At 44.1% G+C, this 27996-nt stretch overlaps 1 protein-coding gene across 1 annotated transcript in view; it reads left to right on the forward strand.

The window, feature by feature from the left end:
* ANOS1 (anosmin 1) overlaps positions 1–27996 on the forward strand; it is a 210918-nt gene that overhangs the window by 13299 nt on the left and 169623 nt on the right. The window contains exon 2 of the mRNA XM_059883913.1: positions 25760–25807. Within this exon, the coding sequence (XP_059739896.1) occupies positions 25760–25807 (48 nt within the window). The remainder of the gene's footprint in view (positions 1–25759; positions 25808–27996) is intronic.

Below are 27996 nucleotides of genomic sequence, written 5' to 3' on the forward strand. Positions count from 1 at the left end.
ATTGTCAAGGCTGCATGTGGAAAGAAAATGGTGATGACCTGCGATTCTGTAACCGCCCCCAAAGTCCAACAGTCTATCCTCAGGGGAACCTGAGGAACAATGGCTCATCAAGAGGGGGAAAAAAACGCTAATATAAAACTCTTCATTCACATGCTATTTATCCTTTCATTTTAAATTGTAGCTTCCTTCATTTAGTAAGCTTTTTCGTCTCCAAGTAATTAACACCCTGCCAGCTGGAGAAAATGACACTGTATTAGAGTGGCCTCAAAATACATAATTCCGTATTCCCTGGTACCTTCTTTCTTTGAAAGATAAAGGACATATGCTGTCTCCACTGGAAAGAGTCATATGGCTGGTGATCAGCGTCTTCACTGTAGGGAAGTGCATGGTCCTATTGGCACACGCAGGATCTCAAAGAACCTTCAGAGAACAAAAATGCATGTCCCGCCACCGCCCCCTCCCAGTCCTGAATCTAAACCTGATGACTTTTAAAGTTTCATAGCTAATTTCTAATGATAGCCAAAGAAGTGACAATTTTATAAGTCCATAAATGAAAACATAAAACAGAGTCCTTTTAATGAAGCAAGAAACATTAATTTTGCAAAGTAATCCATCACCTTCCGAAAATGTCATTAATCATGCCACTGCTGGGGACAACAGAAGTGTTGGGAATTCATGTACGTAAGCAATTTACAGCTCTTTTCTCCATCTTGTGTTCTCAGTCTGCACCTTTTTTTCAATCCCACTGTACTATTCCAATGCATTAATAATTCGTGTTTGAAACACAGCACAACGTTTTGTCCTTCCTATCTCCCTCCAATGCAAGTGATGTTCTTATCTAAGAACAAGCCAGAGGGGGCACATTCTTGGGAGGTGACTGAGAGCTTCTCTCAAAGAAAGACCAAAACAGTCAAGAAACACTAAATGCAAACAAAAAGTAGAAGTTTCAGGTTAAACGTGATTTTTCCCGATTACTTATGGTGTCCTTATTGGATTCATACAAACAGTCCCTCTGATGACACTTTACCAACCCTTGCTTCATTCTCTGATGAGATATCATTGAGACAGATGGCAGTTTGTAGTCTTATAGATGTCTCAGCCCTTGTCTTTAAATGCCTGCTGTAGAGGAATGAATGTATACTGTTTGTTGTGCTTTGTGTACTGGAAGCAAAATTGACAAAAGACTCGCAAACCTAGAAGAGTGAGAGAGAGATTTTCAAGAGGACTCACATCTTACAAGTGATATGTCACGCTGACCCCTGGACAGGTTGCTCAGTGCTGTTACGAAAAAGCAAATTTGCCAAGGAAACTGGCATCTCTGCATCAGTAGCTTGCTTTCCAACTGTTGATGCTCAGGAAACTGGCATCTCTGCATCATTAGCTTGCTTTCCAACAGTTGAACAGACCCCCGCAGGATGCGAATACCAAGACCATTTCCAGTTGTGAGGGAATCACCACCACCATCATCATAATCATCTCCGTCATCACCATGACCACCACCATCACCACCATCATCATAACCATCACCAGTATCATCGTAACCATCATCACTACCACCACCACCATCATCACCATCATGATAATCATCAGCATCCGTACCACCACCACCATCATCATGAGCATCATCATTACCACCACCATCATTGTCATCACCACCACAACCGCTATCATCATCACCATCGTCGTAACGACCATCACCATCAGGACCATCATCACTCCCACCACCATCATCACCATCAGTATCATCATCACCACCACCATCACATCTTCATCATCATGACCATCATCACTACCATCACCATCATCACTACCATCGTTATCATCATGACCATCATCACTCCCACCACCATCGTCACCATCATTATCATCATAACCACCACCATCACATCTTCACCATCATGACCATCATCACTACCATCACCATCACCATCACCATCACCATCACCATCATCATGACCATCATCACTACCATCACCATCATCATGACCATTGTCACCACCATCGTTATCATCATAACCATCATCACTACCATCACCATCACCATCATCATGACCATCATCACTACCATCGTTATCATCATGACCATCATCACTACCATCGTTATCATCATGACCATCATCACCACCATCACCATCACCATCATCCTGACCATCATCACCACCATCGTTATCCTCATGACCATCATCACTACCATCACCATCATCATGACCATCATCACCACCATCGTTATCATCATAACCACCATCCCCTCCATCACCGCCATCACCAGCGTTACCATTGTGACCATAATGCCTCCACCATTATCACTATCATTATTATCATCATAACTGCCATCACCAGCATCATATCGTCATCCCCATCTTCCCATCTTCATCGTCAACATCCCCACGTTTGGAACTGTGACACAGTTCCCTGAGAAATCTCTGTACAAACAATTCTGTTGAGACACTCAGATTTCCACACTTTACACATCATGATGGGGCTACCTACTTTGCCCCTGCTTACTGAAGTCAGTACTTCCCTTGATGGCCATTCCCCCAATGAATAGGGTTTTGCTCACCACAGAGGAGAAACTTGGTGTGAAACAAGAATCAGAAGACCCCCCCCCCCCACAACCCAGGCATCTGGGGTGGTCCAATCTTGCTCAGCGGTCCTCCCATATGGGTGAGTCAAATAGGGGTAAAGTTACAGCAAATCCCAACTTGGACCTCACTTTCTGGGGTGGAAGTTTATTAATGGTAAGAATGCCAAGTATGTGTAGAAGTTACTGATGACTTTCAGAAACAGTGAGCTGCCGATTGCCATTGAGATGTATTGGTAACTGCAATTTTTAAAAATTTCTTCTGTGGAAAGAAACTGCAGAGCATCACCTGAGATGCTTGCCACAATTAAAGGTAGTCATTGGTTGAAGGCGGGCACTTACTTGGCTTCTAATGATTTTCTCTTCCATGTTTTGGGCTATCATAGCCATTTAGAACGGAAACTTTGCCTTTAAAACCTAAAATAGGTACCCCAGTTCCTTTCTTCCTCTTTTAGACATAGATAGGCCCACAGTAGGGGTTTGGCGAATATCCCCGAGGCATCTTTGACTAGAAATGCATCTTTTCTCTCTCTCTGTCACCCCCCCTCCTCTCTTCCTTTCCTTCCTTTATTTTGACACTTGGCTGTCCCGTTTTGAAAGCTGCACAGCCAAACCCATTCGCTGATCATTCCAGAAATGGCCAACATCTGGGAAGTGATTTTTCCCATTGGGCCACAATCTAAAGGAAAGTAGGGAACATTTTCCGTTGTTGTTTCCACGTGTTTGTATCCGGAGCTATGAGATAATGTCCTCACAGCTGCAAAGAAATTAAAAAAAAAATACTTCTGTGCAGGATATATTTACTTGTTAACTATCACTAGAAAAAAACATGTAGAGGTGAGGTTCCATGAGAACAGATCTCCGTTTGTATTTTGATCTTTCTGTTATTTGGAGGCCATGGACTTGTATTATATTTTAAACCTGTTTTTCTTGGGCAAGACTTGTGTACTCTAATCTCATTTGTTACTCCACAATTTTGCAAAAAAAAAAAAAGGAGGAAGTTTTTCTTCTTCCTTTTTGAACAACTGTAAAAAATTAGTACCCCAAGTATTTTTTTTTCATATCTGTGTCTGTATGTGTGTTACCCAAAAGTGTCCAGTTCATGGTTTCTCAGCCTTGACACTGTTGATCTTTGGGGGCCAGATTATTCTGTGTTATGGGGTCTGTCCTGTGCATTGTTGGGCTGTTCAGCAGCACCCAGCGTGCGTGCTTAGTCGTGTCTGTTTGGGACCCCATGGACTGTGTAGCCCACCAGGCTCCTCTGTCCATGGGATTTCCCAGGCAAACATACCGGGGTGTGTTGCCATTTCCTCCTTCGGGGTATCTTTCTGACCCAGGAATCAAACCTGTGTCTTATGCGTCTCCTGTATTGGCAGATGGATTCTTTAGCACTGAGCAATCCTCTGGTCTTTACCCAGTAGATTCCTCCCACCCCCAATCTTGACACTCACATACACACACACACATGAATATCTCTGGACATTACAATCTGTGCCAGAGGGTAAAGTCACTCCTGTTGGAAACCACTGATCTAGTTTTCTCTCTTGTTACTTATCTCTCTCGATCAACATGTGTCTAGATCAGTACCTGTATTCAGACATGCATATCCATATCTAAATGTATATGTATGAGTCTTCTATGACGTATACAGTCATCTTCTTCGAAAGAGTAAACTTAGATACATGAGCTAGTAGATTGATTGCAGTAACAACGTTCTTTTTTCACTTAGGCTTCTCTGATAGCTCAGTTAGTAAAGAATCCACCTGCAATACAGGAGACCCCGGTTTGATTCCTGGGTCAGGAAGATCTGCTGGAGAAGGGATAGGCTACCCACTCCAGTATTCTTGGGCTTCCCTGGTGGCTCAGCTGGTAAAGAATCCGCCTACAGGGCGGGAGACCTGGGTTTGTTCCCGGGGTTGGGAGGGTCCCCTGGAGAAGGGAAAGGCTACCCACTCCAGTATCCTGGCCTGGAGAATTCCACGGACTGTATATCCATGGGGTCACAAAGAGGCGGACACAACTGAGCCACTTTTTCACTTTTTCCTTATAACATGGGAGTTTGGAAACATGCTCATTTCTGTCATTTGAGATTCTAAGAAAGCATGAGGTACTTGTTTCTGCAAAGTGCAAATAGAAAAATGCTTGGCTCCCATTCTATAGCAGTTCATTCTCCTGAATGCAAACAGCTGTATCTCTTTCCTCAGCAGTGATGATTCTGGAGATGGGTCATGGCATATGTGCATGTGATAGCCTGTAAGAAAATTGTTTTTTTTTTTTTTTTCCAGCCATGAGCAGGCTAATGTGAAGTTGATCATAGAGCATCTTTTCCTTAAAATATCCACTATGTTTTTAAAATTTGGTGCACGGGTCCTAAAATCGGATTCCCTTGTGACTTCTTTGCAAGTAAACTCTTTGCCTTTTTCAAACAACCTTTTGTCTCTGAGCCTTCTTACGTGCTTCTTTTTTTTTTTTTTTAAAAATTATGTATTTTTGGCTGTTCTGGTTCTTTGTTGTTATATGGCCTTTTCTCTAACTGAGGTGGTCAGGGGCTCCTCTCTAGTTGCAGTGTGCAGGCTTCTCGTTTCTGTGGCTTCTCTTGTTGCAGAGCACGGGCTCCAGGGCATGCGGACTCAGAAGTTGTGGCTCCCAGGCTCTGGAGCACAGCCTCAGTAGTTTCGGTCATGGGCTTAGTTGCTCTGCAGCACATGGGATCTTCCTGGAGCAGGGATCAAACCTGTGTCTCCTGCACTGGTGGGCAGATTCTTATCCACTGAGCCACCAGGGAAGCCCTCCGTGTGCTCTTCATATCAAGTGTGTCACCTGTAAAGTGGTGGCCGTGGTAACGCTGCCTCTTTGGACCCTGCTACGATGCCACACGATTCACTTGGGTCAGAACCTCACATGTATCAATCCTCAGCTCTGCACAAGTCTTGGCTGCTGTTGTTAAGATGAGCAAGGCCCTGGTGCTGAAGGGCTTGGGAGGCAAAAATGAATCCTGGGCACCCCTCAGTCTTCACAGGCTGGTCTGTGAAGTGAGGGCTGCTGTTGCTGCTGCTAAGTTGCTTCAGTCATGTGCAACTCTGTGCAGTGCAAGGGAATTTAAACAACTCGATCTAACCAAGGAATCACAGACAGCAACAGACACTTTACCAAAGAAAATAGACAGATGGCAAAGAAGCGTATGAAAAACATGGCCCATGTCACATGTCATCAGGAAAAGGACAGATTCCAACAGCAAGATACCAGCACATGCCCATTAGAGTGGCCGTAATCCGGGAGACTGATGACATCAGATGATGCTGAAGAGATGGAGCACCAGGAACTCGCCCTTCTTGCTGCCTGAAATGCAAAGTGGGGCAGGCAGTTTCTTACAAAACAAAACATACCCTTACTCCTCGGCATTTGTTTGAATGGGATGAAAATGTCTGTACATAATGAAGCAGACATCCATGCCCATGAATGTATAGACCAGCTTTATCGATTATTATCCAATTTTGGACACAACCAAGATGTCCTCCAGTAGCTGAAAGGATAAATAGAATGAATAAAGTGAGGTCCATCCAGATTATGGACTTTTACTGAGCACTACACAGAAATGAGCTGTCAAGACAGAAGGGGACATGGAGGAAACTAAAATGTATATTATTGGGTGAAAGAGGCCTGTCTGAAAAGGCTGCACACTGCAGGATTCCAATTGTGTGTCCTTCTGGAAAAAGCACAACTATGCAGAAAGTGAAAAGATCAGTAGTTTCGGGGGCTGGGGTGGGTAGCAATGAACAGGTGGAGCACAGAGGATTTTTTTTTTTCAGGCAGTGAAACTATTCTGTATACTATTATTACGGATTTAAGTAGTCATACATTTGTCCAAATCCCTAGAATGCACAACGAGGAGTGAGCCGTGGAGTAAACTGTAGGCTCTGGGAGACAATGATGTTTCACTGTAGGTTCATCACTTGTAACAAATGAGCCACTGGTGTGGGTGTTGATGATGGAGAAGGCTGTGCGTGTCGGGGAGCAGGGGGCTATATGAGTGCCTTTCTCTGTGCATTTCTTTTAATTTTTCTACGAACCTAAAATTGCTCTAAAAATGAAAAAGAAATACTTTTTAATTTATTATTTAATTTGAAAACCTTACCCTTTGAAGTTTCTTGGAAAGCGCCTAGTTCTCCATAGAGAATGAGATTCAGATCTCTTATCCGCTCTCGCCACTTAAAGATTTTCTTTTCCTGTGTGATGCATGGGAATAGCTTAAGTAGATTTTTAAATTGTAAAGTGAAGTCCTGCCTAGCTATTGTATAAGGAGAAAAGACCACTGAATTCTAGGTCATCTATTCTGTTAGGAAAACATAACCTGCCTTCCCAGATGCTAGGTGCTTATAAATCTGCAGATACGACATTTTTTTTTCTTGCAATTAATTTTTTTTTCCTGCAAATCGAGGTCTTGTCTTGAGGTTATTGCTCCTTCTCTTCCAACCGATTTAATTCATCATGTTTTCTCAAGTGATCTCTCATTAAAACAGGCTATCTTTTGAACTTTGTATGAAAATAACTCAGTACCGTGATGAATGGGCTAGAATACCATATGAGCCAGGGTATCACGGACTATGAGATGCTGTGTTTTAATTTGATTAATTATCCTGTACTCTCTAATGAATAACACATAAATTAGCATCGTGAAGAAGCATATATCCCAAGAAAACCAAGCAAGAGAAATCTGACTTAGTAAAGTCAAGTAGAATGGGAAAGCCATGTAGTACAGCTAAGTCATTGTTTTTCCCTGCTTAGATTTTCCCCACTACAAATGAAACTCAGCTGAACCAGTCCTGAATCTTCCATCCCTTGTGTGTGTTTATCAAGGTGGTGGATTTTGCTTTAGTAGTAAAGTAAGTAGTTCTAGGATTTGTTGTATCCCCAAACGGGATACTAAACTGTTTTGAAGAAATACAAACAGTTTTCATTTACGGGGTATTGTCTATTTTTTCAAGTAACATTTTTTAAAATGGTTGTGGTGATAATGGATAGCATCGTCAACTCAATGGACATGAGTCTGAGCAAACTCCAGGAGGAGCCTGGAGTGCTACAGTCCATGGGGTCACAAAGAATCAGACACAACTGAGCAGCTGAATAAAAACAAGCAGGTGATAACAGCAATAGAAGAGAATCCAGTGCATATTGCCTGCCGATATATTGTCTCTGGTTGCTGTTTATGCTTATGAGTAACCAGCTTGACAATTTTAAATTGATCCTTAACCTCTGCTGGTTAGCATGCTAGAATCCAGGCCGTCATGTGCCTCGTGGGAACTTATTATGAAGCACGGGTCGCCCTTTTGAGCTTTATAGCTGCCAAGCATCTATTTTGAAGAATAACAGGGAACTTGAGAGGGCGTTTAGAGTCGGCTGTGTTTCCACCCTGTCATCCCCATGAACACACAGCATCTTCCTAGACTTGTTGACTCTATGCAGACGGAGGTGACGCTGAGACAGGGTGGAGGGGAGAGGGGTCTGGACCATGCTGGGGGTCATTGCCCTGGGAAATACATGCTTCCCCGAGGGAGATGAGCCCAAAGGCTGAGAAGCAGAAATGGACATGGACTAGTGGAAAATGATACACGCACACACGTGCATCCAGTCATGAATTTATTAGTTGATAAAGAGGGTTGTCTTTCTCAGGACCTGGATTGCAAGGAGATACCTGAAGGGCTACATGAAGTGCTCACAAGACTCTGAGAGGAGAGGGGCATGGTGCCAACCTTGGGAGCACTGGCTCCGTGTGGTTCTTTGAGGTCCCGTGTAGCCCAGTATGATGGACTGTCCTTCTCCCTTCCCGGCAAGGTCATCGAGCTTCAGTGAGGATCAGAATCATCGGGAGCCTTGTTAAAACACATTTCGCGGCACCCACCCTCTGAGCACCCGATTCTGTGGATCTGGCGTGAGACTCAAGACTGACATGTCTAATAGGCTTCCAAGTGAGGCCGATGCTGCTGGTCTCAAGATCTCACTTGGAGAACCACTGCTGTGGTGTTATGTATGTTCTAGGGCTTCTCTCTGGTGTCTTTCTCTGCCTGGTGACTTGTACCAGTTTCAAAGTATTGACGCATTACATTCTCTGCCTCCCTGCCCCTACATACTTGTTCTGACCAACCTTCCTTCTAGGCTGTTGTTGTTGTTGAATCACTAGTTTTTGTCCGACTCTTTCCAACCATGGACTGTAGCCTGCCGGGCTCCTCTGTCCTTGGGATTTCCCAAGCAAGAATACTAGACTGGGTTACCATTTCCTTCTCCAGGGGATCTTCCTGACCCAGGGATTGAACCCACATTTCCTGCATTGGGAGGTGGGTTCTTCACTGCTGAACCACTTGGGAAGCTCTGGTCCTGAGTTATAGCCCAGTAATCTAGGAAGCGAAATGTTTCTCTGAATTTTGGGGGCTGCTCCAGCAAGTAAATCGAAAGTTAATCCAATCCAATCCAATCAAACCCAATAGAGGTCATGGGACTATCTATTGTAGACAGTTGGCCAGGAGTACAGGTAACAGTTTGAACTTGCAGCTGGTGTTTAAAGCCAAGGAAGGATTGTCGGGGACCTAAGAGACAAAGGTTCGCTCTCTGGGTCGGGAAGATCCCCTGGAGGAGGACATGGCAACCCACTCCAGTATTCTTGCCTGGAGAATCCCATGGACAGAGGAGCCTGGTGGGCTGTGGTCCGTAAGGTCAGAAAGAGTGGGACGTGACTGAAGTGACTTGGCATACCACAGGGATCGTCGGACTCTCTGATCTGTAGTTGGTTGGTCAAAAGCTCTGATGGTAGCCTGGGCTTGCTGTTGGCGTCTGAAGGCGGTGTGGGGGCAGTCCAATGGGACTGAGCCCTTAGCCCGTGAGTTCTGTGCTGTCTCAGGGTAGACCGTGTCAGAGTCAAGTCAACCTGTTTGTGCAAGCGAATTGCCTGGTGGTGTGGGAAAACCACCATCCCTCCCACTCCCTGGCAGCATGCATATTGGAATTGGGTCCAGGAACCCCAAAGAAATAGTGTTTGCTGATATGAGACTTTTATGTTCCCCCAAATGGGGCTAGGAGTTATGGATTTCATTTTAGTGCAGCTTTGCACTGAAGCGGTGTTCTGATTCTAAGCTTTTTGCAGGCCATGTGCCTTTAGAAGGACTCCAAAGAGCCAAATAACATAGCAGTTCATAACACTGACCTTATTCCCAAGCAGTGGAAAATCGTTTTCTTTATCATTACATCAGAACTTATTGAGGGCTCTCAGAATTCTGACTTCTCCACAGTCCATCAATCATGTGAGGCAGGCAGGACTCCAGAACTTTCTGTGAATGTCTTCTACATTATTAAGAGTCATTCCTTGTGCTGAGAGCTCTCCTATACATGGATTTGCATCAGTTTTTTTTTTTTTTTTTTTTGCCGTACTGGTAACAAAGATTTACTGGAACAATGTTTGTTCCTTGATGCACGTGGGCTTTCTCTAGTTGCGGCCAGCAGAGCTTCTCATCGCAGTGGCTTCTCATGTTACTGACCACAGGCTCCAGGGCACACGTGGGCTTCAGTGGTCGTGGTTCCAGACTATATAGAGTACAGACTCAATACTTGTGGCACACGGGCTTAGGTGCCCGTGACATGTGGAATCTTCTCAGATCAGGGATGGAACCCATGTCTCCTGCACTGGGGGTAGATTCTTTACCACCAAGTCACCAGGGAAGCCTGAGAGATTTGCATGTTGACACCTAGACACGACCATTTGCACATTTCCCCTGAAGTAGGAAATGGCAACCCACTGCAGTATTCTTGCCTGCAAAATTCCATACTCTGCACTGAGGTTCACAGTCACTGGAGAAGGAAATGGCAAACCCACTCCAATATCCTTGCCTGGAGAATCCCATGGCCAGAGGAGCCTGGCAGGGTACAGTCCACAGGGTTGCAAAGATTCGGATGTGACTGAGTATGCAGGACCTAGACAGAAGCCTTGACTTTAGATGATCCCAGGGTGTCTTGCTAAACATCTCTGTGATGATCTTTATAAAAACACTCTTCCTCACATTTTAGGAAAAGAAGAAACTCATTTTCTCGAGAGCTCACAATTTATGATGGAGAGGTAACCCGGGATGTGAAGTAGGGTCTTTTGACTCCGTGTGGGATGTGCTTTCTATGAAAATTATTTTGATTGGAATCCACAAGGTGTTTCGTATTTTTTTGACTTCCCGGGCTCTACTCTCTGTGTCTCTAAAGAGAGGACATTGGTCCTCAGTCTCTCTTACCTGTCAGAATTCTCCTGGATCTAGAATTTTCTCTAGCACCTGTTGTTGCCAGCATTGCTCATGGCTTGCACGGGTTCTTCAGATCCATGATAATGAGTGACCTGTGTGGCCAGACAGTCTCCGGCATGGTCCTTCTGGGATTTGTGCCGTTGCTGGACTTAACAACCTCCTTCCTCAGCCTTTCTGCAAATGCCCTTCTCCTCAGACATTGCTGGGCATTTCTCAGAAGGTTTCCCGTTTCACGTTGGTGCCCAAGATGTGGCTCATCTGCATCATAGTTTATCGATTGTGAGGCTGAGGGCCACCTGTCTCTGTGGTCTTCCCACCCTTGAGTACCATGTGTCTCTGTGGTCTTCCCTCCTAAGACTCACACTGGATGGACCCTGTGTTGTGTCTTTCTCATCTGCTTTTGACCTTTCTTCGTGGACACTGTCAGTGTTCTGCAGAGAGTTATTAGAGGTGTTGGGATTCCCCAGTGGCTCAGTGGTAAAGCGTCTGCCTGCAATGCAGGAGATGAGGGTTCGATCCCTGGGTCGAGACGATACCGTGGAGAAGGAAATGGCAACCCACTCCGGTAATCTTGCCTGGAGAAGCCCATGGACAGAGGAGCCTGGTGGGCTACAGTCCATGGGGTCGCAAAGAGTTGGACACGAGTTAGCGACGAAACAACAGTTAGAGACGTTAGTTTATTAGAGGATAAAATGTTAGCAGGCAGAAGGTCTGAAAGTTAATCTCTCACCCTCTGCTCTTGAATGGATTTGAGAGTTTTGAGTTGGATTCCAGGGTTGGAAAAGTGCATGAGACAGGCTTACATGTTAACTGGGGCCCTGTAACCTCTTTGCTTTGCAAAGTTCTCTGTATTATAAGACAATGACATGTCATTCACAGCTCACATGTGTCTTGCGTTCAGCAAGAAGAGGGGTTACATGACCCTCAAAGGTCTTCTCTGACTTGTAATTCCACTGGGAGCATCTGACTCAGAACCCTGCAGTTTCTAAACATTTCGAGTGGGTGTTTGGAGTCATGGTTGGGGTTCCTTTCCTTCTTCTGTTTGTGCTTAGAGCACAGGCTTGGGGCTAGTATCAGATAGATCTGAACATTTTGAAGACAGAGATGGACAGAAATGCTCACTGGCACAGATGCAAGATGACCGTTAGTGATTTTTGAAAATAATTCTATTCATTTATTTATTGGTCATGCCAGGTCTGCGTTGCTGCGTGGGCTTTTCTCTGGTTGCAGAGAGCTGGGGCTCCTCTCTAGTCGTGGTGCCAGAGCTCCTCATTGTGGTGGCTTCTCATGGCGGTGCCAATGCAGTGAGAAGGTCTAAAGCATTTGGACTTCAGCGGTTGCAGCAGAGGCTCAGTAGTTTCTGCCCCCGATCTCTAGAGCAGACCCTCAATAGTCGTGGCGCACGGACTTAGCTATTCAGGGGCATGTGGGGTCTTCCCCACCCAGGGAATGAACCCAAGTCTCCTGCACTGACTTACCCACCAGACCACCAGGGAAGCCATCAGACACAAAACTTCAGGTCCACAAGCTCACTGAACAAGTGGCAGAAATGACCCAAACCTACACCTCTGCATATGACTTTCAAGAGACAGAAAATGAAAGATAAAAAAAAAAAAGAAAGCCTCAAGAAAAGTCAAAAGTGAAAACAGTGTTAGTCGCTAAGTCATGTCCGACTCTTTGCGACCCCATGAACTGTAGCCTGCCAGGCTCCTCTATCCATGGGATTCTCCAGGCAAGAACACTGGTGTGTGTAGCCACGCCCTTCTCCGGGGGATCTTCCCGACCCAGGGATTGAACCCGGGTCTCCTGCATTGCAGGCATATTCTTTACCGTCTGAGCCACATGGGAAGCCCACCTGGTAGTAATTTTGAAGAGAGCCCTGGAATCCCACCGGACTCATTTAACAAATGATGCAGAGTCAGCATTCTAAGAGCCCTCAGTTAGCTTTGATATAGTAAAAAAAAAAAAAAATTGGTTTTCAATTGCTTACAGATAACAGCAGCTTCTGTACACTACCCTTCCGAGGCAGGACAAGATTAAATCCCGCTGTAGCTCAGAAATCTAGTGAAGTCATTGCTTTAGTAGCTGACTATGTCCCGTTAGTTTTTGCTAGGAGGTCTCCTGATTTTCTGTCTTGTCCACCTATAAAACAGCCTTCAATAAAAACATAAGAGCAACAATAATTAAGGAAAGAAAAGGCCTAAGAGGACTTCTAGACATTTCTCGTCCTCTAATGCTGCCTAAAGTGTGTTTTTGTTATTGTTGTTCAGTCGCTCGGTGGGGTTGGACTCTTTGCGACCCCATGGACTGCAGCACGCCAGGCTTCCCCATCCTTCACCATCTCCTGGAGCTTGTTCAAACTCACGTCCATCGAGTCGATGATGCCATCCAACTGTCTCATCCTCTGTCGCCCCCTTCACCTGCTGACCTCAATTTTTAGCGAGTTTCGAATATCCACATCACTGTCTTTGCAGAGAAAGGTAGTGAGAGATGTAATTAACAGTTGCGGAAAGTTATGTTTCTAAATTGTGGTTCCTCATTGCTCTTGCATTTCTGTCTCCTTTGATCTTGGTTTGAATTCTTCACAGGGACTCTGAGGTGTTTTCTTAAACAATGTTTCCACTGTTCCTTTCAGTTGCTTGGTACGCAGACTCACACGAAAGTATAGATGAACGCAGCTGCCAATAACGAGTCAAAACACATTGGAACAACAATACGTTCTTTGGTGAATACTCTCAAGACACCACGATTCTCTTAGTTTCAGGAAAGCTATCTTAACCTCCAGTGAAATTTCAGTGCTCCCTAAACTAGCTTGGTTCATTGAGGAAGAGCTTTGTTGGGGCTTAAAATGGGGAGATGTGTCTTTGGGCGGAAGTGGTGACCTGCTCATCTCCTATTTCATGTGAACCCACGTTCCTCTTCCACACCGAAGGGGCTACCCCTCCATACTGCTCTTAGGTCTTCCCACTACAGGGTTAATGCCTTCCCCACCCTCATCTCCGAGAAATACACTTCATATCTACTTACTTTTGTTGAAATTGTGGCATTGGAGAAGACGCTTGAGAGTCTCTCGGACTTCAAGGAGATCCAACCAGCCCATCCTAAAGGAAATCAGTCCTGAATATTCATTGGAAGGACTGATGGTGAAGTTGAAGCTCCAATCCTTTGGTCCCGTAATGCAATGAACTGACTCACTGGAAAAGACCCCGATGCAAGATTGAAGGGAGAAGGAAAAGGGGATGACAGAGGATGAGATGGTTGGATGGCATCACTGACATGATGGACATGAGTCCAGGAGTTGGTAATGGACAGGGAAGTCTGGCGTGCTGCGGTCCATGGGGTGGCAAAGAGTCAGACACGACTGAGTCACTGAACTGAACTGTAGTCCCCTTCTCCTCCTGCCTTCAGTCTTTCCCAGCGTTAGGGTGTTTTCCAATGAGTCAGTTCTTCACATCAAGTGGCCAAAGGATTGGAGCTTCAGTTTCAGCATCAGTCCTTCCAATGAATATTTAAGACTAATTTCCTTTAGGATTGACTTGTTTGATCTCCTTCCGTCCAAGGGAATCACAGGAGTCTTCTCCAACACCACAGTTCAAAAGCATCACTTCTTTGACGCTGAGCTTTCTTTATGGGCCAACTCTAACATCAATACATGACTCCTGGAAAAACCATAGCTTTGACTATATGGGCCTTTGTCAACAAAGTAATGTATCTGCTTTTTAATATGCTGTCTAGGTTAGTCATACCTTTTCTTCCAAGGAGCAAAGAGTCTTTTAATTTAATGCCTGCCGTCACCATCTGCGGTGATTTTGGAGCCCAAGAAAATAAAGTCTGTCTTTAATATTCAAAGGGGTTTTCAAAGGGGTTTTAACATCTCACAATTATACCCTGGGACCTAATATGCCCTTTACATCAGACTTTTGGGACTTTTTCTATCTTTCTTCCCTGTTTCTTCTCCTTCCTCTCTATGGCTCCTTCTCCTCTTCCCAGTCTCATCTTTCCCACCAACACTGAGACCCACGCAGGTGATTCAGACTGAAGTTAGGGCCACTTTGAAGTAAGGGTTAGAAATGCAAGGGTGTGTGGCTGTCCCGCCTCGGAAAGAACCCTTCCAGAACTTTGAAGTCGATGGTCATTCCTACCTGAGGAATGCCATTATCTCTGCCCTTTCAGCCTGGACACTTTATTCCATACATACTTGTTTACTTTCTCTACAAGCAGGTATGGCGATGGGGGAGAAATTCCTGGAACGGGGAGGATCCACACAATTTGAAAGAACTTGAGAGTGATGTCTGAGCACGCCTGCCTTTATAGGCTGCGTTCATCGCCGTTCCTTGTCTCCGCTGTGAAGCAGGAGGTGGGAAGAGAATGAGGTTTATACAGACGTGTCTTTATTTTTTTTTAGGTTTCCCGGGAACAATGCTGTCGTTGTTTAATTTATGTAGCTGCTCTGTTGCTCACGCTTCCCTTACTTTGTAATATGAGTCATTAACTCAATTTTAGTTATTACCTTTAATGCTCCCTCTCAACCTACCGAAGGTTGGATTTCTTTCCACACAAGTCACTTACTCTGTCTTGAAATATCTTGCAGGGCTTAATGTGATTTTCGTGGAGAGGGCACGGTTTACCAGAATTTTCTTCTGAGAATGTACATTTGAATACCAAATGTAGTTTACATATCTGCAGTCACAGCTGTGGCAAGGATGAATTCAGAATTAACACATCTTCTTGGAGGAGATTAAAGTTGGAAGACTGTTCCTTGGGATGTGCTAACAGAAGCTGGTACCTCCAATTCCGTAATTCCATGATGGCTCCCCTCATTCCATTGCGGAGAGTGAGTAATAAAATTTGTACGCAGTCCTTTCCCCAAGATGGAATTTGTAAGCATATTGCTTGTTAAAATTCATAGTCAAGTGCTAATAAAAGGAATGCTTTCCCATATGGCATTGTCTAATGCTTGCCGTTCTATAAATTTTCTTTAGATGACTTTATTTACATCTATAAAAAGATTGTCAGCATGATTATTTCTTAAATGATTTACACTTGACTTTGTATACAAGCCTTCATTCAGTTTTTCATATTCTCATGCTGAATCTCTAGGACGCTGAATCTCTTCTCTATAGGAAGCAAACTGCTAAGTTGCTTCAGTCGTGTCTGACTCTGGGATCCCATAGACGACAGCCCAGCAGGCTCCCCCGTCCCTGGGATTCTCCAGGCAAGAACACTGGAGTGGGTTGCCATTTCCTTCTCCAATGCATGAAAGTGAAAAGTGAAAGTGAAGTCGCTCAGTCGTGTCCAACTCTTCTCGACCCCATGGACGGCAGCCTACCAGGCTCCTCCGTCCATTGGATTTTCCAGGCAAGAGTACTGGAGTGGGGTGCCATAGGATGCAAACTAGTAAAGCCATTTTCTGAAGTCTCTACCTAGTGAAGATGAACAGTTTGTTCATCTCTCTCTATTTCCTTCTTTTCGGTTCCTCATGACCTAATGATTAAAGTGTAATTTCTTTTATGACTCCCTATTCCATTCATTTATTATTCAGCCAGTATTCTTTAAGATCATGAGGAAGCCAGTGGTGAGGGGGGGATACAGACACATTTGTATTTGAGGAACTCATAGGCAGCGGGGTGGGGGGGGTGAGGTGGTGATGATCATTAAGGAAAAACAATACAAATACGTTTATACTTGACCGCCATTTAGAGTGCTTTGGAACAGAAGTGCAGGGAGACCCAGGGCATGTGCCGCTGGGGAGCTGTCGTAGTCAGAGAGTCCGGCATCAGGGAGGGCTTCCTGGAAGAAGTGGCGTGGAAGTCACCTTGGGGAGCGGACAAGTCCCGAATGGGAGAACAGCTCTTACAGAGGTTCTCATTCCTGGACAGGCTGCCAGGTGTCAGGAAATGAAGCAGAGAGCATGCCCAGACCCTGGGTTCCAGTGGTGGGGGCCACAGGGGAGGGCTGGGTGTTTGAGGGGGTAGGTTTGTGTGGTCCGATAGTGTTTCCTGTAGAATTCAGTTCACTGTGAGATAATTGTCGAATGTAGAGGGAAATTTATGGGGAGGGGTTAATGAAAAGGTTGCTTGTTTACTGAGGATGTGAAAGTGAAGTGAAGTCACTCAGTCGTGTCCAACTCTTAGCGACCACATGGACTGCAGCCTACCAGGCTCCTCCGTCCATGGGATTTTCCAGGCAAGAGTACTGGAGTGGGGTGCCATTGCCTTCTCTGTTACTGAGGATAATCCATAACAAAAGAACTTGTACTGTAAACAACAAATATAAACATTGAGCTTTTTTTTTTTCTCTTCTCTTTAAGTAGATTTTGTTTTAGAGCTTCTTAGCTTCACAAAGGGAGAAGGAAATGGTAACCCACTACAGTGTTCTTGCCTGGAGAATCCCCGGGACTGGGGAGCCGGGTGGGCTGCTGTCTATGGGGTCGCACAGAGTCGGACACGACTGAAGCAACTTAGCAGCAGCTTCACAAAAAAATTGAGCAGAAAATACCAAGAGTTCCCATACACCCCATGGCCCCATATATGCACAGCGTCACTCGTTACCAACATCCCACCCTAGTGGTACATCTGCTATGCTAAGGAACCCCCACTGACGCATCGTCATCACCCCAGGTCCACAGTTTTCATCAGGGTTCATCTTGTGCATTCCGTGAGTTTTGGACAAATGCATAATGACATGTGTCCACATGACAGTGTCACACAGAGTTGCCCTAAAAATCCTCTGTAGTCTACCTGTTCATCCCTCCCTCCCCGCAAAACCCTGGCCACCACTGATCCGTTTACTGTCTCCATAGCTTTGCCTTTCCTAGAATGTCGCAGAGCTGGAATCATACAATGCGTAGCCTTTTCAGATTGTCTTCTTTCACTTAGCAATATGCATTTAAGTTTCCTGAGACATATTTAGAATGGATGTATAGTTGTGATGGTCACTAGCAAAGACTCATTAAAAAAAAAAAAAGTACTTTGAGGGACTTTGCTGGTGGCCCGATGGCCAAGACTCTGCGCTCCCAATGCAAGTGTCCTGGGATGGATCCCCGGTCAGGGAAGTAGTTTAAACATGGGCCACAATTAAAAAGAGTTTGCATACTGCAATTAAAGATCTGCTTGCTGTAACTAAGAATGGCTGCAGCCAAATGAATAAAAATAAATGTTTAAAAAAATTTTTTTAATACTTTGAGCCATGAAAATGTCTAATCCCAATCGAAGTCTCTGGACACCCCTCTTAGCTGCTGTTGAATATACGAGAAACTTGTGAGTATATCGACAATACAAAGGAATATCCTTGCAATGATGAATGAAATCAAGTATTTTATTTCTTAATTCCAAGGTCACAGAAAAATATTCTGGATTAAAAGGAAATTCCTAAATTTCAATCCATGCCCTCTTTTTAAAAACCCTCCATTTACCACGAAAAGAAAATCGATTGAGTCACAGCTAATGATATTGGGGTTTCAAAGGGCTGATTTGTTAAGCTTCAGTCTGTCATGGGTTCTCTGGAATGGTTTCAGGTCAGATGTTCCATCTTGCTGTTGGGCACTCATTCAGTGTCACGTTCCTGAAACTGCACCCTGGTTAGTCCTTATGGGTTATGCCACAACATCACCTCCAAAACAAGGGGGATCTGTTCTAATTCTCTTTTTTCTTGGCAAATGACTGTATTGAGATAGCTAGTTTTCATCTGTCTTTATCCTTCCCTTGTGGGTCGTCTTTGAGTGAAGTGTTTTCTTTACTTGAAGCTTTTGAAGAATTATTATTTTTTTTCTTGAAGGGAAAAATCAAAAGGCTGGAAATGAAGCGACTTTGAAAATATCATTGAAATAGTGTCTGGGTGCAGCTGACTGAACTTACATAAACTCTTTGAAAGTTGGACTGACTGGCATTCATGTTTGATCCCATTAAACCAATAAAATACAGGATGTAATCTTTCTATAATTACCAAAGTCCCACTGTCTGATGCTACCTGGAGGTTAAAGTGATGATTCTAGAGGCAAATATCTTTCATGCCTAATGTACTTTGGCCTTTATTTTTGCTGGCTTTCAGCCAGAGTGAGACTTTATTGGAGATACTGTATTTTATTTTTTGTTGTCAAGTGGCTTAACTGGTGAAGGCTATTGTAATCCGGCTAAAAACTTCCCCCCGGGCGGGATGTTGAAATGCTCAGGGTGTTTATATTTTTCCATTGCTCGTCTGCTCAGAGAGCATTCCAGGTAAGCTGCATAGGTGGATGGTGGGGAGTTCTTGCACACCTGGCCCAAACACAGGGGCCGGAGCTAATCGGGGATTTACAGACATCCGCCATGCCATTAGGCAGGGTTCATAGAAGTTCTTTGTACAGGTAAATTGTGTGGAAGATGCTGATTGATAAAACCAAAAGCATAGGGCAGCTGCAAAACCTTGTCATGGGCGGGCTTGGTGGGGGGTGATTGCTTTAAAGAAAACAGGAAACTCAAAACCCCAAAAGGAAATAGAGACACTTTGGGTAGGAAAATGTGTGTGTGTGTGTGTGTAGAAAATTTCTACGTGGAGAAAACTCCATGAGTAAATTCAAAAGTCAAACAATGTACTGGAAATCTTTTACTTAAAGCAGTAAATAACAGGCAAATTATGACTAAGTCTAATTGGTACTAATAGCTGCTATAGTATCTAAGAAGAGGCTGGACTCTCCAAAATAGAAATGCTAAAATGCAGAGACAGTTCTCCATAGAGGAAATACAAATGGCCAATAAAAGGCAAGTAAAGCATGCCCTCTCATCACATTGGCCAATGTTGGAAAATTGCTACCGCTCAGAGAAGAGCTGACTCATTGGAAAAGACCCTGATGCTGGGAAAGATTGAGGGCAGGAGGAGAAGGGGACGACGGAGGATGAGATGGTTGGATGGCATCACCAACTCAACAGACATGAGTTTGAGTAAACTCCAGCAGTTGGTGATAGACAGGGAGGCCTGGTGTGCTGCAGTCCATGGGGTCGCAAAGAGTCAGACATGACTGAACTGAACTGAACTGAAGGGAAGAAAATACGGTACTTCCCACCCCAACCCGACCCATCTCAGTACCCCAAACCCCCTCACCTTCTGAGCCTCACTAATAAGATGAAACCAGTTAGCATGGGGTGCATGTTGTACACGGGAGCTGGGAGTTTGAAAGTCCAGGATTACTCTTCCACTCCTCAGAACAAAAATAATGGCAAACATAGTAAAATTTATAATCACAATCGTCTTTGTTTTTTTTTTTTTAAACATCTAACTCTGTGCCACCCATTTTGCTAAACACTTTACGTGGATTATCTTTTTAATCTTCCCCAGCAAGCTATGACATCCTATCTTTTGTAATAAAAAAAGTTAACGATTATAATCGTAATAAACCTTTCATGCCTGCTTGCTGTGGCCCCCAATATTTCTTTCTAAGGACAGCTTTTCATTTTTTATGATTAATGGGAGATTTGGCCTCAAATGAAAGCGCTTCGGTGGAGGAAATGCGTTGGTATTAAATCCCAGGAAAATGTCAATGACAGATGGGCTCAGAGGCTGTCGGGATAGGGTGTGCAGGCCAACGGGACCTGCGGCAATGTGTGTCTCAGCCTGGGGCTGGCAGTCGTGTTTGCGTTTGCCAGGCGGCTGAAGGCACCCTTCCCTGGTTTCGTCTGTTGTTGAGATTTGACCATTTTACCTGCAAAGCGAACAGAAGGATTCTAACCAAGATGTGCCATGAATGGATCTTCTCACAGCTCTAATTTTTGTTGTTATTATTTTTTTAACCCTCTGATATATACTAAGTGAAGAGTGTTCTTTCCAGTAATTTGTAACCTGATCCGCTTCCTGCGTGTTCACCCCATCTCCTCTGCTATTCCCTGCTCCAGCCGCGCCACCTGATCTGATATTCTCCAAGCTTACAATGTTGGGAACTCTCTGGTCCGATTCCTACTCTCCTTGTGGTTTACACACCTGGAGATTTCATTCACAGCCCGCTCTCAGCCTCTGTCTGTCTCCCTCGCTTTTCTTTACCACGGCACTCGTAGCTGAGTTTCACCACTGGCTGCAGAATGTGTGTGTGTGTATATATATATATTACTTGCCCTCTTTGACTCCGAGTGCCTTCAGTGTCAAATGGGCAGAGGAAGCTTGGGTGGTCCGTGGATTGATCATGTAGGTGACTATGACAGATAACCAGAGCAAATGCTTGTACTGTCTCAATCATGATATTTATCGATAATACTCAGGTCAGTAGCATATGACCCCGCTGGTAATATTTTTGTCAGCCCATCAATGGGGGCAGGGAGCAGTTGCCATGCCTGCTTCTGAAGCTCTGGGCACCCTTGCAATTGGCCTAAGAAGCTGGTCCAGTTGCCAGTGTGAAGATTTCAAGTGGAGCGGAAACAGGAAGCCCTGTCTCCAGGACCACACTCCCGTTGAGGAGCTTAAGACTCAGATCAGGGGAAAGAGATCCCAGAGCAGGAGGGTGTGTGAGGCATCTCTCAAGAGCAGAGGCAGAGCTGTAGAGGGCCTGCCCGTGTGTCCAGGGGAAGGAAGACCTGGAGGGGAAGCTGGTGGAAGCTGGTCCCAGGTCAGGGATCCCAACTCAGGGATCCCAGGGCAAGGGGCAGGACATGCTGACCTGACTCACGAAGGCAGAAGGTCCTTAGACCACACTGTTGTTGTCAAGGAGTCGCTCAGTCGTGTCCGACTCTTTACAACCCCACGGACTGTAGCCCCGCCAGGCTCTTCCATCCATGGGATTTCCAAGGCAAGAATACTGGACTGGGTTGCCATCCCCTTCTCCAGGGGATATTCCTGACCTAGGGATTGAACCCAGGTCTTCCGCATTGTAGGCAGATTCTTCATCAGCTGAGCCACAGCGGAAGCCCAAGAATATTGGAGTGGGTAGCCTTTCCCGTCTCCAGGGGATCTTCCCAACCCAGGGTCTCCTGCACTGGCAGGAAGATTCTTGTCTGTCTGAGCCACCAGGGAAGCCCCCCTCAGACCATGACCCTGCTGAAGGAGGTGGTCAAGATCTGGCCTTGACCTAGTCTCCAAGGTTGGGAGTCCATTCGCTTTAGCCCTGTGTCTCTTTGGAAGGAACCTCACTGGTTCCCATCTCTGGGGTGTGAGTGCGGGGCACTCAAGTTGGGGTCAGGCTGTGGTCTGGCCAGACCTGGTCCTTGGAAGTCCCAGCAGGACCCAACCCCACATGGGACAGGCCACAGAAACCCTCCCAGACAGGACGATGAGGAGACAAGTTCTCCGGATGCCCCAGACCCTGCCCCCAGCGTTGCCATAACAGCATACTTCTCAGCGTTTGGCCCCTGCTTCTTGCTGCTGTTGTTAACCCTCTTTATGGGCCTCTCAGGCGGCTCAGTGGAAAGGAACCCGTCTGTTAATGCTGGAGATGCAGGTTCGATCCCTGTGTCTCCAGCAAGATGTCCTGGAGATGGGAATGGCTACCCCACTCCAGTATTCTTGCCTGGGAAATCTCACAGACAGAGGAGCCTGGTGGTCTACAGTCCCAGGGCTCGCAAAGACTCAGACATGACTGAGACATGTCTGAACATAGCACACCCTGCTTGTGACCCATACCTTGGTCTGCCTAAAGCCCTTGTGAACTTTGTCTCCAGTTTTTATGAAACACAGGGTTTTCCCATGATGGCCTCTTTCTTGAACACATTATTGCCAGTAATTAAACCAGGTTGGTGATGGACAGGGAGGCCTGGCGTGCTGCGATTCATGGGGTCGCAAAGAGTTGGATACAACTGAGCGACTGATCTGAACTGAAACCATGTCCACTGTTTGTCCAGCTTTGGCCCCCACCCAGTCTATTAAATTCTTATTTCTCTGATATCAAGCCTACAGAAGACCATGCCTGACCTCAGTCCAGGCTGTTCATACACAGCTCCAGCCCTTATTGATGGACTGGTAGGTATTGATAATGTAGGGAGATATCAGTGGGCACCACTGAGGTTGGGTGCAGCTCAGCGAGGGGGTAAGGAGGTTAATACCAGATTATCTAAAATTGTTAGGGGCATTCAGCAAATTTGGGGGAGTTAAGCTTGTAAAGGAGACTTGAGTTAGTGTGACGGAGACACTTAATGGGGAAAGCTTTCCTGCAGGACTGAGATCTTTTAGCCAAATGATTTTTAGATAGAAGAGGGGAATTTCTAATCCTAAACAGTTGAGATCTACCCTGTGATTTTGAGAATCCTGCATTAGGAAGATATGTTATTGTGAATGGAAGAGCAGATATCCATACAATAGGATATGACGTAAAACAAGAATGAATGAAGTATTGATGTATGTGACAGTACAGATGAAGCAAAAAGACCGCTGTTCACTTGCTAAAGCTGTGTCCAACTGTTCGCGACTTCATGGACTGTAGTACACTAAGCTTCTCTGTCCTTTACTGTTTCTCCTGGAGCTTGCTCAAACTCACGTTCATTGAGTCAGTGATGCCATCTCATCCTCCGTCGCCCTTTACTCCTTCTGCCTTCAATCTTTCCCAGTATCAGGGTCTTTTCTAATGAGTCGGCTCTTTGCATCAAGTATCGGAGCTTCAGCTTCAGCATCAGTCCTTCCAGTGAATATTCACGATGGATTTCCTTTAGGATGGACTGGTTTGATCTCTTTGCTGTCCAAGGGACTCTCAAGAGCATAATGTAAAACAAGATGAAGCGAAATAATCCAGACACAGAAGACTACGTATGTGAAAGAATGTATGTTAGTGGTTGTCAGAGTCTGAAGAGAGGGACTGCAAAACGGACAGCTTTGTGTCAGAGGTGATGAAAAAGTCCAATAATGAGTGATGATGGTGGCACTGCCTTTCTACTAAAAACCACTGAATTATACAGTTTAAATGAGTGATTTTTGCATATGTGAAGTATAGATCAGTAAATTTGTAATACGAATATTTTTTAAAAGGTATATTATTGGTTCAGTGTTCTTTTGAGTGCAAACAAAGGTGATACTCTTCTATTCACTATGACATTCTTAAAATTACAAGTTTAGGCATTCAGCCATAGGTAATGGGCTACTTTAATCTTGTAGCCAACTTTGAACTTCAGAGAACAGGAAGTCAGAGCATCTTAATTACCAGGTGACCGTTTCCATTAGCTCTCCCAACCTATCCCAACCTAGCACAGTCTGATGTAAAGTATCATAATCCAACCAAAATTTTAGTCATGTATGAGGACAAGTTTCAAACAGAAATTCAGAATCCAGGGATAATAAATCATAGTCCTACAGAACTGTAATTCGGTAAGATACATGCAGCCCTATATTCGTGGTGTCACTATTTACAACAGCCAAGATATGGAAGCAGTGTAAATATCCGTCAACAGATGAGTAGGTAAAGAAACTTATATATACAATAAAATACTAGTCAGCCGCAGAAAACAAAGAGATAATGCCATTGGCAGCAACATGGACGGATGCAGAGATTATCATACCAAGTGAAATAAGTCAGACAGAGAAAGATCAGTAGCATATGATGTCACTTACGTGTAGAATCTAAAATACGACCCAAGTGAACTTATCTATGAAGCGGAAAGAGACTCGTAGACATAGAGCACAGGCTGATGGTTGTCAAGGGGGTGGGGTGGTGGAGAGGGGTGAATTGGGAGTTTGGGGTTAGCAGGTGGAAACACACACATATATATAGAATGAATAGACAAGGTTCTACTTTAGAGTGGCAATGGAGAAGGCAATGGCACCCCAATCAGGTGCTCTTGCCTGGAAAATCCCATGGGTGGAGGAGCCTGGTGGGCTGCAGTCCGTGAGGTCTCTAAGAGTCGGACACGACTGAGCGACTTCACTTTCACTTTCACTGTAGAGTGCAGGGAACTGTACTCAATCAGCTCAGTTCAGTCGCTCAGTCGTGTCCGACTCTTTGCAACCCCATGGACTGCAGCACGCCAGGCCTCCCTGTCCATCACCAACTCCCAGAGTTTACTCAAACTCGTGTCCATTGAGTCGGTGATGCCATCCGACCATCTCATCCTCTGTTGTCCCCTTCTCCTCCTGCCTTCAATCTTTCCCAGCATCAGGGTCTTTTCAAAGGAGTCAGATTTTTGCATCAGGTGGCCAAAGGATTGGAGTTTCATCTTCAGCATCAGTCCTCATTCAGTCAATATCCTCTGATAAACCATAATGGAAAAGAATATGAAAAAATGTGTGTATATATATGTGTATATATATATGTTTGTGTGTATAACAAAGTCACTCAGTACAGCAGAAATTAACACATTACAAATCAGCTGTACTTCAATAAAATCAATTTGAATTTGAATAAATCCTAGTCCTGGCATTTGGTATGTTTGAGTGGTTTGTGCGTATCCCCTCACTTAGTTATACCACTGACCACATGCAAGAGCTAATGTCTTTATGTTTTACAGATGGATGAACTGAGGAACAGACATAGTAAGTCCCTTGTCCAGAGTCACACATGGAGAGAAGGGGGAAAGAGAGAGAGAGAGATAGATTGAGAGAGAGAGAGAGAGAGAGAGAGAGAGAGAATGTTTTTCCCATGGGATCTGACTTCCAGGCTCAAACTCTTTTTACTGATTAGTTGAAATTGAAAAGCCTCCAGTAAGACACCTCTGCGGGTCATTTTCCTGCTGGTCTGTATTTCATCACTCAGCACACCCCTGAGAGATGGCTCACACACTTTTCCTTCCCAAAACAGCTTGAAATTGTTCATTATTTTATAAGTATTTGTATCATGCAGTCAAGGGCAAAACACGATTTCCATTAGAAACCCACTTTTCTGTTTTAGAAAGAAAGATGTAGCAGGGTGGCAGGTTGGTCTTTCATTAGGGCGGATATTTTAAAATTATATTAATGCACACAGGTGTATGTAGTTTTCAAATAGAAAAGTATCTAATGAGTCAATGTTTCTTTTTTCGTTTTGCAGAACAATGGTTCCCTGGTTTGGTGCCAGAATCACAAGCAATGTTCAAAGGTATGTTCCCTACAACTGTATCAGTGTTTTTTTTTTTAATTAATTTTGGAATAAGTGTAGAGTCACAGGAAGCCACAAAGGTAGTAAGAGAGAAATCACATGTACTGTTCACCCTCTTTCCACCAATGTTTATACCTTATATATTCATAGCACAGTATTACAAGCAGAAAATCATCATTGGTACAAGGGATGTATTAATATAGTTTTGTAAGGTTTTTATCACATGTATAGGTTCCGTTAATGTAGTCACTGCTTCAATCAAGATTATCAGTATTTCTATATATTACCTTATTTGTCTCTCCATTCTATAGTTATTTTAGTCAAAAATGTTTTTAAGAAGAAAACATCTTCTGATTCCACCAGAGGACTTAATGCATTCGACTTACAGCTAAGTTATTTTGTATGTGTTTACTTTGTGGGCAGGAACTGCTCATTAAGTAATTCGATTCTTTAAGCAGTCTCTTTTCTATTTCTGAGTATTTCTTATTGCACACCCATATTCTAAATTTCACATTATTCTCATTCATATGTTTGATGGCGTAAATTTCTCAGTCTCAAAACATCATAAGCTATAAGAATCTGTATGTGTGTATATATATGTAGTATACATGTAGGTATATGCTTCAGCTCTAGCCTGAAAGTTGGCTTTATATTCAGATAGTATAAGTGAACACAGTTGAAACCTGCTATACATCCTGGAGTGCTTTGCGATTGTAGTAGAGTTTGCTGAATTTTCTTTTGTGGGTGCTACTATTAGACTGAAAATTGAAGCATTCTTTTATTTTACAGTCAAAATTGTATAATCGTGTGAATGTGAAATAATTTGGTGAAAGCAAGCTTTGCTTATCTCTGACTCTCGAGATTCTGGGCTGAAATGGAATGTCTGGTTTATGATCCTTTTCCTTTTTATATAGTATCGTAAACATTGGCCGTCATAAGACATTTTCTGGTATTTGTTATATTAATTGTTCTTCAACTAGTGTTGAATTTGTTTATGTCGTCACTACAGAAAAAGATTGTGTGTGTGTGTATAAGAATATATGGCTACGTGACTAAATTTCATAAGTAGTTTTTTTTTTTCCAGTTTTGTTGGTTGGGTATTCAGTTCAGTTCAGTTGCTCAGTCGTGTCCGACTCTTTGCCACCCCATGGAGTGCAGCACACCAGGCCTCCCTGTCCATCACCAACTCATGGAGTTCAAACAAACTCATGTGCATTGAGTCGGTAATGCCATCCAACCATCTCATCCTCTGTTGTCCCCTTCTCCTCCTGCCCCCAGTCCCTCCCAGAATCAGGGTCTTTTCCAATGAGTCAACTCTTCACATCAGGTGGCCAAAGTATTGGAGTTTCAGCCTCAGCATCAGTCCTTCCAATGAACACCCAGGACTGGTCTCCTTTAGGATGGACTGATTGGATCTCCTTGCAGTCCAAGGGAATCTCAAGAGTCTTCTCCAACACCACAGTTCAAAAGCATCAATTCTTTGGCGTTCAGCTTTCTTCACAGTCCAACTCTCACGTCCGTACATGACCACTGGAAAAACCATAGCCTTGACTAGATGGACCTTTGTTGGCAAAGTATTATCTCTGCTTTTTAATATGCTATCTAGGTTGGCCATAACTTGCCTTCACATGATGGTAATTTTTTTGTATCTGTATTATTTATACTCAGCACCCCTTTTATCCTTACCCCATCAAGAAATTAATTTTTCTATACATTTGAAATTTGAATGGGAGAGATTCATTTGAACTGCTTCTAAAATACCCTAATTAAAGAGTATTGCAACTCTGGGGAATACAGATCGTTGAACCATATTTCATAATTGAATGATCAAGGCTGACATGAGAGACTGAATTTCACAAGAACAGAAATCAATTCCTTTTGCCTGAAAGCAAAAATGAATCAATAAGTCACGGCTAACTGCAACAGAATCTTTGGAATATATTACAAAGCTGACATAAATTTCAGGGCTGTCTTTAGTCTGAATCCGTGGGGATGAACCTTACATGTTAATCAAAGTTTATCTCCTTTGGATATTATCCTCACTGAGTACATTCGCAGATAATTTGCATTTCTTTTCAGACTTTGAAGCACTGTGTAAGCTTTTCCTCTTGATCTTCTGGGTAATGAAGTGAAGGGTAAGCGATGATAACTCCATTTTACACGTGGGGAAAATCAAGCACATACATATT

This window comes from Bos taurus, chromosome X (genome assembly GCF_002263795.3).
Source record: "Bos taurus isolate L1 Dominette 01449 registration number 42190680 breed Hereford chromosome X, ARS-UCD2.0, whole genome shotgun sequence".
NCBI lineage: Eukaryota > Metazoa > Chordata > Mammalia > Artiodactyla > Bovidae > Bos > Bos taurus.